The following is a 15,605-nucleotide window of genomic DNA, read 5'->3' on the forward strand; positions in this document are numbered from 1 at the left end:
CGTGGTCAGTTCCAGGTTGCCAAGGCAAACAAAGTGCTTGTTTTTTTTGCTGTTATTTTGTCCGATGAAATGAAAGCAAATCATGCGCGCTTCACTTCACTACACAGGCGCAACAACTCAAAATATATATATTATATATATAACTTAAAAGAGAATTTTTTTTCATTTTGATAATTTTATTTTTCACTGTAAGATGTGTTTTAAGGCATTTGGGAAATCATAAAATAATAAATGATAACAAAGACAAATAATAACGAGAATAATAATAATAATTATAACTAGACAATCCCCTTGTCAATTGTGAGAGTTGGGACTGGAAATGGCAAAAATTAGCATTTAACTGTTAGCATAAAGTTGTTAGCATGTAGTCGTTGGCACGTCTATAGCAAAAAGGAGATACCTTAGGGGATGTCTAAAGATCAGCTCTAGTAATAACACTGTTATTACACTCTGTAATAACATTTTCAATGGGCAAAATGGTCAATGCTAACGAGTGGATAACCTGTTAGCATGTAGCAGTCAGCATAACTCTTTAGCATGTAGTCGTTGGCACGTCGATAGCAATAAGGAGATGCCTAAAGGGAAGTCTAAAAAAATCACCGCTATATTAATAACATAGTAATAACGATGTTATTACACCGTGTAATAACATTTTCAATGGGCAAAATGGTAAATGCTTACGAGTGGATAACTTGTTAACACGTAGCAGTTAGCATAACTCTTTAGCATGTAGCCGTTGGCCAGACCTGTTAGAATGTAGCTGTTAGCATGACTCGATAGCATGCAGCTGTTATCATATAGCCGCTACCACTTTTTTTTAGCTTACAGCCAATACCATTTAGCTGTCGGCATGACTTGTTGACGTGTGGCTGTTAACAAGTAGCGGCTACAGCTATTTGTTAGCATACAGCCGATAGCATTTAGATGTTAGCATGACTTGTCAGCATGTGGCTGTTAGCATGTAGCCGTTAGCATAATTTGTCAGCTTGCAGTCGTTCCTGTAATTTGTTAGCGGGGAGCTGTAATAAATTATTAACATATGACTAAGCATATAGCAGTTAGCATGACTCTTTAGCATGTAGGGAAAATAAGCATCTGCTTCTTACTACCCCTTTTCAAACATGTTATGTAAGATTATTTTGGTGTTGGGTTATTGTTTTTGGTCTGTTTTTATGTCAATGTTCGAATTAAAGTTTTCATTCATTCATTCATTCATTCATGTACCCGTTAGCATAATTTCTCAGTATGTAGCCGTCAGCATAACTTGTTAGCATGTCACTTTTGGCCACTGTGCCAGCCCAACTCATTGCTCACAGTGTTTACAGCTAACCCAAACCAATATTTGGGCAGTCGCTCCGGTAATCGCTATCGCTACCCCAAAACATAGCACACGATTCCCAAAATGAGAAAAAAAAAAAAGTAAAAATAACTACATAAATCAAAATTAGAAAATATGAAAAATGATAAACGATGAACAACACAAATAAATGAAAATACACAAAAATAAGCAAATAGATATAAAGTACATATAAATTCATTAAAATGATTTAAAAATATTCAAATCGGAATAAAAATAATTTAAACGAGAAAATATTTCAAAAATAACAAAAATAGTTATATAACCAAAATTAAAACTAATTATGAACAATAAAACAAAAGGTGAAAAAAAATCAGTAGAAAATAAATTAAAATACATAAACAAATATAAATATTTATAAAAATAATACAAAAAATACAGTGCTTAGATTGATACAAAGTAAAGCATTAAAGATAAAACTCATTCATGAAAACAAAAAATAAACCAATACAATTAAATCAAAAATAAATCTGTTTTCATGTAAGTGTGCCAAAGAAAGACCCAACACCTTCCCATAATTGAAGCCCCGTTCCGTTTCCTCAGTTTCCCTGCAGGTTTCACGGTGAATCTATGCAAAATGGACGTTCCCGAAAACACTTCCTCCTGCCCGGACCACTTCGTTCTCAAGCATCTTATTCATGGCTGTCGCTCAGGTAAGCTACGCTAGGGCTCTCCCTTCTTGTCGAGTTAAATCAATACCCATGATGGCCCACTTTCTCCATTCTGAAACCTAAAATGCATTCATAGCATACTTACCCGCAGTTCCGAAGGTAACGGGATACACGTGACTGCGTTTCGTCGTCAGAATACCGAAAAATGTAATCAGATTCCTTTACGGTTATGTAAGACTTCTTCAAATTAGCGGTTTACCTCGTAAAATCGTACTTTGATTCAAAAGTATTTTTATGTCGCCTACTACACACTATGTTGAAGTCCGCTTAGCATTAGTTTTACTCTGCGTTTTCTTCTTCTTTTTAGCTAGTTATCTCGCGTTGTTTATCTGGCTAGTTACACTTTTAGCTAGCTACCTAGTATATTTTAGTCTTTTGGCCTTTCTAGCTAACTATCAAGCTAACCTTTTAGCTGTTCAGCCAGCTATCTAGCTAGCATTTTATATTTTTAGCATGATTTTTAGATACAATTTTACCATTTTTACTAGTTATGAAGCTACATTTTCTTCTTTCATTTTGCTAGCTATCTAGCGTTGTTTTTAGCTTTCTATCTGGCTATTTACACTATAAGCTAGCTGCCTAGCTTTTTAATTTTTTTGACCTGTTTATCTTTCTAGCCAACTATCAAATTACCTCTTTAGCGATTTAGGACTCCATCTAGCTAAGTTGCTAATTTAGAAATGCAAATTGAACTGGGTGCCTTTTCTCTCATCCCTCTCTCTTTCCCTCCTCTCTCTATCTTATCCTGTCTGCCTTGTTCTCTCTCTCTCTCTCTCTCTCTATCTCTCTCTCTTTTTATCTCTTTGTCTCTCTCTCTCTCTTTTAATCTCTCTCTCTCTTATCCTGTCGTCTTGTTCTCTCTCTCTCTCTCTCTCTGTCTCTCTATCTCTCTCTGTTATCCTGTCACACTTGTTCTCTCTCTCTTTTTTATCTCTTTCTCCCTTCCCTTTTATCTCGCTCTCTCTGTCTCTCTCTCTCCGTTATCCTGTCTCACTTGTTCTCTCTCTCTTTTTTATCTCTTTCTCTCTTCCATCCTCTCTCTCTCTCTCTCTTATCCTGTCTCCCGTTTTCTCTCTCTCTCTCTCTCTCTCTCTCTCTCTCTCTCTCTCTCTCTCTCTCTCTCTCTCTCGCTCCATCTTTATCTCTTTCTCTCTTCCCTTTTTGCTCTCCCTCTCTCTCTCTCTCTTTCTCTTCCCCCTTCTCTCTTTCCCCTCTTTTCTCTCTTTATCGCTCTTTTTCTCTTTCCCTTTTCAACCCACTTGTTTGGCCCTTGTGCGATATTTTGCGGGCCCCAGCTAAAAAGGGTCCGACAGCCCCGCTTTAGCGAAACCTTCTCTGGCGGGCGCATTAGCGCGTACCCACAAAGAAGAAGCATCCGATTGATATTCACTGGAGAGGGTTGGAAGCGGGGGGTGGAGGCTAGCCACGACACTCTGTGGGCTTTTGTTGCTGGCAGCTTGGACAGGCCTTCACTGTGAGGATGACATTAATGAGTGCCTCGCGAGCGGCGTGGAGGCTATCCGGCCCGCGGCTACACCTGTTTCTGTCGTCCCGGATTTGCGGTGAGGCGCCCCACCTGCTTGCCTCTCGCCGCTGTTATTATTTAGAGAAGGCAGGATTACCCTTGATCCTCCTGCAGCTTCAATTCCCTCGCTAATTAGATTCATGATGAAGCGGTAGAGGTCATCGATTTTGCCGATTTTGCTCGATAATCGTCGAAATGAAGAACCTTGACATTTTAAGCAATCTCCTTTGCGAATATTCGCTTGTCAAAATAGGACTACCCTGGCATTGCAAATTTTCTTAATTTCAGGCAGAATAAAAACAAACGTAACACTAATTTGGAATAAACATTGGGTGATTTTTTTTATCATATTTGCCCCTTTTTATTTCACAAGTAAGAATCAAGCTGTGGCACGATAAGCACTCTTCCTTGCAAGCAAAATAAAAACAAATTAAATGCTTTTTGGAATGAACATTAAATGCTTTTCTAATCATAGGTGTGCTTTTTCATTTTACAAATAACTATTCTCTGGCACGATAAGCATTCTTCCTTGCAAGCAGAATAAAAACATACGGAACACTTTTGGAATTAACATTCATTTAATTATTTTGTTATCATAGTTTTCCCTTTTTATCTCACCAATGAAAATGAAAAATAAAAAATAACCCAACCATGGCGTGATAAACATTCTTTGTTGCAAATGTTTATTGACTCCAAATTGAACTAACTTGGCATTATAAGCATTCTTCTCTGCAAGCAAAATGATAAAAAATACAAGCCTTATTTGGAATAAACATAAAAAAAGAAATTATTATGGTTCCCCGTTTTTATTTAACATTTTTATAAACCAACTTTGGCCCGATAAGTACTCTTCCTCGCAGGCAGACTAAAAACACACAGAACACTATTTGGAATAAAGAGTAATTACATGATTTTTCCCTTTTTATTTCACCAATGAAAATGAAATTGAAAAATAACCCAACCCTGGCATGATAAACATTATAAGCATTCTTCACTGCAAGCAAAATAATAACAATTACAAGCCTTACACTATTTTGGAATAAACATTAAATTATTTTCTCATCATATTGGTCCCTTTTATTTCACCCAAAAAAATGAAAATAAAATAAAAATAACAAAACTCCGCCACGATAAGCATTCTCCCTTACAAGCAGAATAAAAACACATGGAACCCTATTTGGAATAAACATTAAATGATTTTCTAATCATATTGGTGCCTTTTTATTTCACCCAGAAAATAAAATAAAATAAAAATAACAAAACTCTGCCACGATAAGCATTCTTCCTTACAAGCAGAATAAAAACACAAGGAACACTATTTGGAATGAAAATTAATTTTATTATTTTTCCCTTTTTATTTCACCAATGAAAATAAAAATGGAAAAATAATGCAACCCAGGCGTGTTAAGCATTCCTTGTTGCAAGTGTCCATTAACTCAAAATGGAACTAACTTGGCATTATAAGCATTCTTCTCTGCAAGCAAAATAATAACAAATACAAGCCTTATTTGGAATAAACATAATAATATAAATGATCATGGTTCCCCAGTTTTATTCTACAGATCAAAGATATAACACAACCCTGGCACGATGAGTAGTCTTTATTGTAAGTAAAATAAAAGCAAAGGTAAAACAAATTCGGAATAAACCCTGAATCATTTTAGCATATCATCATATTTGCCCCTTATTTCACAAGTAATAACCAAACTCTGGCACGATAGGCACTCTCCCTTGCAAGCAGGATAAAAACAAATCACTATTCGGAATAAACATTAAATGATTTTCTAATCGTATTGGTGCCTTTTTATTTCACCCAAAAAATACAAATAAAATAAAAATAATACAACTCTGCCACCCTAAGCATTCTTCCTTACAAGCAGAATAAAAACACATGGAACACTATTCGGAATAAACATTAATCAAATTGTTTTGTTACCATGTTTCCCCTTTTTAGTTCACAAAAAATAAATATATAAATTAACCCAACCCTGGCATTATAAGAATTCCTTGTTGCAAGTTTTTAATAACTTAAAATTGAACTAACTGGGCACTATAAACATTCTTCTCTGCAAACGAAATAATAACAAATATAAGCCTTATTTGGAATAAACATAAAAAAATATATCGTCATGGTTCCTTGTTTTTTTATTCCACAAAAACAAAGAAATAACCCAACCCAGGCATGATAAGCATCGTTCATTGTAAGCAAATTAAAAAAAATCGAAAAATGCATATTAATCAGTATGTTACATTTTTCATCGAGATTTTGGTTTTATCCCCTCCTGTACCAGAAACATTTCTAACATAGTTTAATTGGGTTATTAATAATAACCAAAAATAGAACTTCACTTGTGTCAAGTTGAAGAGACTCCAAAATACCTCAGAATTATTCTTTTATTTCGACCTGTTTCGGGTGTTATATTTTTCATCGAAATTTGGTTTTATACCCTGCCAAGCCTGTTAAATTCTTCACACCCCATTTGCAATTAGCAAGGTTCGTACGGGTGCTTGAAGTCCTTAAACGCTTGAATTTTACTGTTGTGTTTTCCAGGTCAAGAGAATGCTTAAATTTTGGGTGAAGTGTTTGAAAATGCTTGAAATTGTTGCCATGGCTGTGTTTTTTGGTAGTCTGACTCTATAGACCACCCAATAAATGAAGAATTGTGTTTTTAATTCCCTGGAAATGACGCCGACAAGCCTGGTGGTTTGTCATTATGGTGTTGTCATGTGAAGCGTCACTGCCCCCTACAGGTCGCACCCAACAGAGCCGCTCGAGACACTAACAGCTCCTCAGATGTTTTGTTTTTTTAATGATATCAATCGTAATAAATTTTATGGACTAAATTATTTAAAACCATCAACAGTAGCGAATACTGTCCAGAGTTGGGTCGTCATTGGTACCCTGACAACCCATGCAGTTGAGACATCCGTGAACCATGAATTTCATATTTTTTTTTGCGCGGGATACCTTCAAAACACATGAAATATACATTAAAATATTCACAGATGTGTAAATAAAATGTAAAAAAACAAAACATAATTGAATCAATGAATGAATGAAACTTTTATTTCGAACATGACAAAACAAAAACAAACTAAGAAATCAAAAAAACAAAAACAAAAAAACACAAACAGTGATAGCGTACATGTTCAATATGGAGTAGGAAGAAGCATATGCTTATTAAATCCTTCGACTTCATTAATAATTGTTAGCTCTTCTGTGTATTTACGACAACAAACACCTCTCGAATATAAATATTGACATTGGCTCTGTGGATACACGGTCTCTTTATTATCATCACTACTTCCATCGCTGTTTTTATCCTACCAGATTAATCTAGTTTTACCCCTCTATTAACTCTAAAATGCGAGTAATCCCTTGATATAATTCAGTCACCAATAATAAGAATTGATGAGAGTTATAATAATGGTTGTTATAATTATTATTATATTAATATAATAATAAAGATAATAATTATATCAATGTTGATTTTCTGACAACTACCTTTTGCTATATCATTCAGACGCCATTTTCTTCTTCCCTGTACTTTGCCATTATCGTTTTTGTTGTTCCTCCAAACTTTGACTCCGCCTACCGACACACTTTTCCTGGTAGTTCTCACCGGTTGGATTTTAAAGTTACAACACCCCCTCAAGTGATAGCGTCCGTCCATCATTAAATGATCAAAAATATGAGATAAAATTGGTAAAACGAAAAGCAAAAGATAGCAGTCTCTAAGATTTTGAAATGTTTTTATACATTAATACCTAATTTTTTTTGTCTTCCGTATTGAACTCAATTATAATCCAACAGCTTTAGAACCCTTTCCGTGTTTGTATCAAGTGTGACGTATTGAAAGCCCGAGTGATGGCAGAATTCATGTCAGTTTATAGCAGCCCATTGACACAAAGGGAACATCCCAAATGAGCTCAAAGTACAAAAAACTTCTGCCTTTCTCAACCCACGTCTCTCCGCAAGCTGGTGTGCCGGCTCCTCCCATGGGCGTGCCAGGAAAGCCCCCCACGTGGGCTCCAACACAGGGCAGCACGGCGGCGCAGTGGTTAGCGCGTGTGCAGGCACAGTTCTAAGTGTGGGTTCAAATCCAGCTACCGGGCTTCCTGTGCGGAGTTTGTATGTTCTCCCCGTGCTTGCATTGGTTTCCTCTGGGCACTCCGGTTTGCTCCCACATTCCAAAGACATGCATTTTCAGGTGGATTGGCCGGTCCAAATTGTCCCTAGGTGTGAATGAGCAAGCGAGTTGTCTGTCCCTGTGTGTCCTGCGATTGGCTGGCAACCAGTTCAGGCTGTCCCCTGCCCACTGCCCGATAATTGCCGGGATGGGCTCCAGCACCCCCGCGACCCTACTGAGGATAAGCGGTGCAGTAATGAGATGAGTTAATGAGAAAGTCAACACATAGAAAAAACATACTTTTGTTTAGGGCCTTGAAAGTGCTTGAAAAGTGCTTGAATTCTTCTACGGTGTACAAACCCCGAACCAGCTCATTAAAATCCTCTTCACTATGTATAAAGCAGCATTTACATAAACGCAACTAATTCGATATGACTTCTCGGCGCTGAACTTTCTATTTTTTTCCGCGCAACGTCGGCGTCTGCGGGCTGTTTATTCAGCTAGCGCACACAGGGGAGGCACGGTGATGATTGCCTCTTAAATCCATGTCCAGAAGCATATTTGTGCTTAGACGCCATCAACAAGGTCACCCGCATCCCTCCCGCAACGGATGCCGTTTCCTTGGAGACGCCACTCCGCAACATCATTGGCGGCTTTCAAACGCGAGCACAAAAACAGTCGGTGCGTCGACGACTGTCGCGGTATCCGCAGGTGTCGAAGCAACCTTTGATTACTGAGTCGCTTTAGTTTTGCTCATTTAATTGCCAATTTGTCAAATATTGGGGACTGTATTTGATTTTACTGCATTTTGAAGGCTTCCCATGAATTCTTGAGAAGTCTTAAAAGGCATTGAATTGATTGTTCTAAAAACAAGGCCTTAATTGGTGTTAGGAATTAAAATATTAAAATGTAGCGTTTACCAAATTGTTTGAATTAGTTATCTGACTCCATTAACCAAACACAACCTGCATTCTCCTAACAATGCGCGCTCGTTTCTTGATGGAAAAATGAACAAGAGACCGGCATTTCCACACGGGGGCAGATTTAATTTCTTAAACAATTTAACTAAGTGAACTCCATCGAATTAGCCAAATTAGTGTCGCTTGAGTGTCCGTCAAGCTTCCGCTCTCGAACTTCTGCCTTTCTCAACCCACGTCTCTCTGCAAGCTGGTGTGCCGGCTCCTCTTATGGTCGTGCCAGGAATTCCCCCCAAGTGGGCTCCGAACACTTCGGCGAAGAGCGTCCCAATGTCGGAAAAACTCATATCAGCAGAGCGCTTATCAAAACAACTTCTCCAAACAATGCCTGCCAGTCTACGTCAGAGTTCTGTTATCAAAATTCCCCAGCCAAAACATTCCAAATTTGGAACAGCGTGACCTGAAGCCCACTCAGTGAAAATCTTTATTGCACTCGATAATTGTAACTTGTATTTAATCGTATGAAATCCTTTATAGTAGAATGTATAAAATCCTTCATTGGCCTTAAAAATGTGTTGAATACAATTCAAGTCTGAAAAATACGAACACATTTCTCAAGATTTATACTTGTGCCAGCAATTGTTCGCAAGAATTTTAGTTTTTTGTTTCATTTTGAAATTCTTGCCTTAGGTTTTGATTGTTTTTTTTGTGTTTTTACTCAAATCTTACTCATTTTGTTATATTTTTTCTGTTTTTTTTACATGTTCTTTTTTTTAATTAACTTTTTGCCTTTTAGAGTTCAAAATATTGAGGAAGTTACAAGTTAAATTAAATGAAGTTATTCCTGAAGAGCAGCTTCCATGAGGCTCTTTAACTCCACCCGGGGGAGTAAAAGCCCACATTAAACCCCACTATATTACCCTACTGTGCGTATTTTCCGTAGCACTATTTAAATACTCTATAGCAAAATGTTATATGGGGTATTTTTGTATTCTATATCTTTATTTTATTATTTTATTTTTCAACACAAAGATACTGCTGGAAGTGTGAATTTCTCTACGGGGAGGAATCAAGTATCTATTTTTCTATCTCAATCAGATTCTGGATGTGGTGGTTTTACCTTGTTTGTTTTTTTTTTGTTTTGTTTTTTTACTTGATACGATTTTTCTTCTACATTTTTTCTGATTTATTTTTTAAATGTAATTCACTTTTTTCCAATGCGAGTTGAAAGTAGTAAGACAAATGTAGAAAAAATATTGAAAATAAAGTCAAGTCATCAAAATAATAATTAAAAAAAAAAGGTAATTATTTCAGATTCTGGGTTTGGTAGTTTTACCTCGCTTTTTGGATGCCTTTTATTTTCTCCTTTTTTCTTTTTTTAAGGGGTATTCATTTTGTTTATTTTCCTATTTTGTATTTTTTAATTCACTTTCTGGTGTGAAGAGCTGAGTATTAAGGAAAACACAGTAAAATGAGAAATATAATGAGGTTGTTTTGTGGTAGTTTTACCTATGTATTTTTACTCAATTCCAGATTTTTGGTTTTGTAGGTTGACCTTACTATTCTTTTTTTTTTTTCTTTTACGAGGTAAAAAATTTCTTTCTTTTCCGAAGATATTTTTGATTATTTTTCTGCTGTGTGGAACTGCAAATACTGGGGGGATAACATTAAAATAAGAAAAGTAATGAGGTAGTTTTGTGGTAATTCTACCTATGTATTTTTACTCATCCTACAAATTTTGTTAATATTTTTTTTCCTTTTTTATTGTTTTCTTTTTTTTCTTTATTTTTTGGGCCTTATTAAGGAAGTTACAGTAACATATATTTTTTTAAACTAAATAAAATAAGGTAAAATAATTGAAAAAAAAGATCATTTAAGATTTTGGTAGTTTAACTTCGCTTTTTGGATGCATCTTTTTTCCCTTTTCATTTTTTTTCAAGGGGCAATCATTTCTTTATTTCACTTTCTGTGCAATAATATCAAAATTAATAGAGCTTAAAACCAAGGCAAACCTACCAAGACCTGGCTGCCCCTTTAAACTTTCAACCCAAACAAGAGAAAACTAATCATAGATGCAACCAAGAGACTTATGATCAGATGAGAATAGTAGGGAAAATACAGTCATTTTACCTATCTATTTTTACTTAAATACAGCTTATTTTGTTGCATATCTTTTTTTTTGGATTCACGTTTTTCCTTATGGAATTGCAAATATTGAAGAAATAAAAGTAAAATATTTCTCGAAAATTAAATAAGTTCAATCCAGATTCTGAGTTTGGTAGTTTTACCTCTACGTTTGAAGAGTCATGTTGCGCCAGCCTGGGCACACAGCCTTTCTTTTTTTCCCATTTTTGTTTTTCGTGCAGCCGCGGAGAACAAACACTCTAAACAAGGAAGCAGGTGGTCAGCAAATTGTCAGCCACAACAAAGCGAGATTCCAAACAAATCAATTCTCCCCTTCGACCGTTGTTGGTTACTTCGAAATGAGTATAGACTCACTCGGACTGGAGTATTTCCCGGTAAAATGTCACGCCTATTTGGGGATTTTTCCAAAAGTCAAACAGCTCAAGGTGAAGGGATTAAATTGAGTGTACGTGGACCTTGCAGATGAGGAAGAGAGACCATTCTTACCTGCAATGAGGCTACAGGTAAAACGGCCTCGCTGGAATAATTAAAAGATGAACTTGAATGAATGAATGGAAACTTTATTCGAACATAAAAAAAACAGAACAAAAACAGTAACTCAACAACAAAATAACGTGACACATTATGTTCGAAAAGGAAAATGCTTATACAGTGGAACCTCGGTTCTCGACCATAATTCCAGAACGCTGTTCGAGAACCGATTTGTTCAATCACCGAAATCATTTTTCCCATTAAAAATAATGTAAATCGATTTAATCCGTTCCAACACCCTGAATGTTTACCATGAACGTAAACATGAAGCTAACCCAGGCTAATCGTATGTTTGCGTTATCGTAATATTCCGTACGAAAGTTTACGCTAAGATGAACGTGTAAAAATAAAAAAAATCAGGTTGTTTACAAGTCATTTAGCACCACAAGTAGCTAGCGCTTCATTGGAAAGGGGGCTCCGTTCCAACACCCTGAATTTTGGGCTCAGTTCCAACACCCTGAATGTTTACCTCGAATCATAAAGCTAACCCAAACTAACCGTACGTTCGCGTTATCGTAATCTTCCGTAGGAAAGATTACGCTAACACGAACGTGTAAAAAAAAAAAAGATAAAGAAAAGAATTATGAATAGGATTTCTTACCTTTGTGGTGGTCAGCAGAAGGCACATGCTGTATTCCGTAGCAAGATCGGAAACTCGCACACACTTTCATATTTAGCTATTATGTCTTTTTTAAAGGCAATAGTTGTCTGAACAACTTTTCTTTTTTCACCTGTCCTGCTTGCACCGACCTTCTTCGGAGGCATAGTTAGGGGCTAAAACACTCCGTACACCTATATTAAAAGCGAAAGCAAAACAAAGCACTTCCGTACGCGATAACAGTCGTTCACGAAAAGAGCGATCTACACCCGTACGCCGCTCAGCATCGCACCCTAGCGTACGCACTCACGTATTACCGTCGTTCGAACTCCGATTTTTTGACCGAACAGCGAAGCAAGAATTTCTCGAAATTTTTGGTCGAACTCCGATTTGTCCGAACTGAGAGGCGTTCGAAAACCGAGGTTCCACTGTATTCCCTTCATCTTCCCTCTTAAACACACCAATGATATAACAACAATTGTAATGATATTGATAATACCAGTTATTATATAAGAATAGTAACAATAACACAAAGTTAAGTAGACGCACTTTTCCCAATCTCCCGCACCGCTCATACCCCACCCTCCTCATCTCCTTTGTATCTAAACCTGAACAAGTAAATAGTTGGACACCGTTTGATCTCGTCTTGCAATCCGTTCCAAAGCTTGACTCCATGCACCGACACACACATACTTTTCCTGGTGGTTCTCACCAGTGGGATTTTGAATTCACTACAGCCCCTTAAGTTATATTTTCCCTCTTTCCGAATGAATAATTCATGGATGTTTTCCGGCACTATGTTTTTGTTGACCTTAAATAGCAGTTGTGCAGTGAAAAATTTTACTAAATCATCTAATTTTAATCATTTGGACTGCAGGATTAAAATATTAGCATGATCTCGATATGCTTATTGTTGCCTCTATGAGGTTGCATTCAGCTATTCGACTTTGTTTTGAGTTTTACACAGTCCCTTGCAAAAGTATTGACCCACCAAGAACTTGTTGACATATTGTCAGAAGGACCAGAACAGAACAGGAAACCCCAGAGCGTTCGTTACAGTTCTTTATTTAGGGAAGCGTACAGGGCTAGCGGGAGACGCGATGGCTGTCGGACGTCAGCAGCAAAGCCGTGAAGGTAGCTTCGGAACACGTAGCCAATCGGAGTGCGGAAGTCTAGCGGGTCAAGTTTACCGGGGCTGGAGAGAAGATCGTAGCGTGGGACGGAAGCAGGTCGGATCGGAGGCAGGCAGATCAGGTAAACAGATCAAGAGGGAACAGGTAATCAGGAGAGTCATACAGGGTACAAACGTAATCCTCAGACGAAGAGGACTGGGCGTAGCGTGCTTAAGGGAACATAAGCCAATCAGAGGGCGTCCACGTGATTGCTCCAGGTGACTCTAGTTAGCAATCACGACACGTATTGCCCTTTTTCAGGTTTTAAACTTCTAGATCAAAAACTCGATATGTCCCAAAAACCCACAACATGCGAGCCACAATTGTAAAAAGAAACCAAATGTGTTCAGAACCTGTGCCCCATTCTCAGGTCTCTTGCAGACTCCACATTCAGTATTTGGCTCCTTCCGTCTTCCCTTTAACAATCTTCTCAAGTCCCTGCTGAAAAAAGCAACCGCAGAGCATGATGCTGCCACCACCATGTTTGACAGTAGAGAGGGTGTTTTCAGGGTGATGCGCCGTGTTACTCATAGGCAAAACGTAACACTTTGCATACAGCCCAAAATGTTCAATGTTAGTCTCATCTGACCAGAGCACCTTGTTCCACATGTTATCTGTGTCTCCCATGTGGCTTCACAGGCATTTTTAAACATATTCTTTCAGAAAGGGCTTTCTTCTTGCATCTATAAAGGGCAGACATCTGCAGAGTACGACTAATTATGCACAGATTGTCCAACCTCAGCTGTGTATGTCTGCAGGTCATCCAATCTGATCATAAGTCTCTTGGTTGCATCTCTGATTAGTTTTCTCTTGTTTGGGTTGAAAGTTTAAAGGGGCAGCCAGGTCTTGGTAGTTTTGCCTTGGTTTTAAGCTCTATTCATTTTGATATTATTGCACAGTGCTCTGGAAGATGTGTAAATGTTGCAAGATCTTTTTCTCTTCCATTTCAGTTTTGAAATTTCCCATAACTTTATCCCTACCTAGTGTTTCTTTTTTAGGTCTTTATAACGCTGTCCGTTGGTCAGTGTCTGCTCTCACACCTCAGAATCCATCACAGAGCAGATGCATTCAAACGGAGACTTATTGACACATATATGAACTCTGTCATTCTTAGTCATTTAGGTTGACATTGGATCATTCAGAAGTCATTAGGGAACTTCTTGGGTCCGTTGGCCGAGTTGAGAGAACAGGGAGACAATATTTTTGCAATTTTTCTTTTCAGTTTTTTTGTTGTAAATAAAACATAAAATTTTGAAATACTTTGGTTCCACTTCACGATTGCGACTCACATGTTGATTCTAAAATAATATTTTCAGTTTTTTCCGTTGAATTTAAGCCTGGAATTTGGCAATATGATAAAAAGTTAATGGAGGGGACAATATGTTCACTGTACACTGCAAAAGTAATCAGATATGGTAAAACAATACAAATCATTCTTTGGTGGATAATTTTTTTTAGTTTAAAATATAACGAAAAAATAAGAAATTAACTCGCATCAAGAAGAGTTACAAAAAACACTAAATTATCTTACTCAATGGCAGATATTGAATTTAAATATTTCATCCAATAATTCAAAAAAAGAAACACAATTATTTTTTGTACGTTTTTTTTTCTAGATATAAAAAAACATAAGCATAAAAAGAAAGACAGTATCGTGGGAAAATAAATTCCTAAATACCTAAATCATTTTTCATTTTTGCAGTCTTAAGGGCAAAAAAATATATTGTTTTTGTTTTTCAGATCATATTCCAAGCTGTAATTCTTTTTGCAAAGATTAAGAAAAATATAGAAAAATAAGGACATTTTTTAAATAAAACAAATATTTTATTTGAACAAAATCAAGGAGGGAATATGGTTTTTTAATGTATTTTCTAAAATTTTGAAAATCGTGAATGAAGAAAAAAAATAAATCAAGAAATTATGTGGTAATTATTTTTATTATTTTCTTAAATGATGTGTGTAGCTTCAAATATTGGGAAATATACAAAATTGATTTTTTTCTTTTTTTCAAATGGAGTAAAAATATTTATTATGATGTGTTTTTTAGAAATAGAGTATTATGTTATTTGTATTTATTAATAGTACTATATCAAAATAATATGCTTGGAATGATATATAATAAAAAGAATAATATAATTAATATATACCAAGACAATTCTACATTGAAATATTATTATTCTCCTTTTTTATCTATTTTTTTCATTGATGTTGACCAAAACCCTATACATTTGGTCATAATATATATTTTTAAAAATGTAATTCTGTCAATAAGTCTATTCGATTTTCTTCTGATTGATCAAACAAGCTTAATCGTTTAAATGAGCTCACCGACAGTTTCGAAAAGATTCCTTTATTAGACGTTTATTTCCGTCTTCTCTAACCTTCGATTTTACATGCGAAAGATCGTCATATAGCGCTCATTAAAGTATGTTATTTTTCTTATTATAATGTAAATAATCACGCGGGTTATATGTCGAACATGATTGCAATCATTAACTCCCTTAATAGACCATGCACTCAGAAACAATTTATCTCCTACATTCTGCACAAATAAGTACC

General features: G+C 36.3%; 1 protein-coding gene across 1 annotated transcript in view; it reads left to right on the forward strand.

The window, feature by feature from the left end:
- The window catches only part of eys (EGF-like photoreceptor maintenance factor), a 342,903-nt gene that overhangs the window by 175,847 nt on the left and 151,451 nt on the right, over window positions 1-15,605 (forward strand). The window contains exon 24 of the mRNA XM_088352009.1: window positions 1,901-2,010. Coding sequence (XP_088208135.1) covers window positions 1,901-2,010 — 110 coding nt within the window. The remainder of the gene's footprint in view (window positions 1-1,900; window positions 2,011-15,605) is intronic.

The sequence above is a fragment of the Urocampus carinirostris genome, chromosome 13 (assembly GCF_059441175.1).
Source record: "Urocampus carinirostris isolate Australia breed hairy pipefish chromosome 13, RoL_Ucar_1.0, whole genome shotgun sequence".
Classification (NCBI taxonomy): domain Eukaryota; kingdom Metazoa; phylum Chordata; class Actinopteri; order Syngnathiformes; family Syngnathidae; genus Urocampus; species Urocampus carinirostris.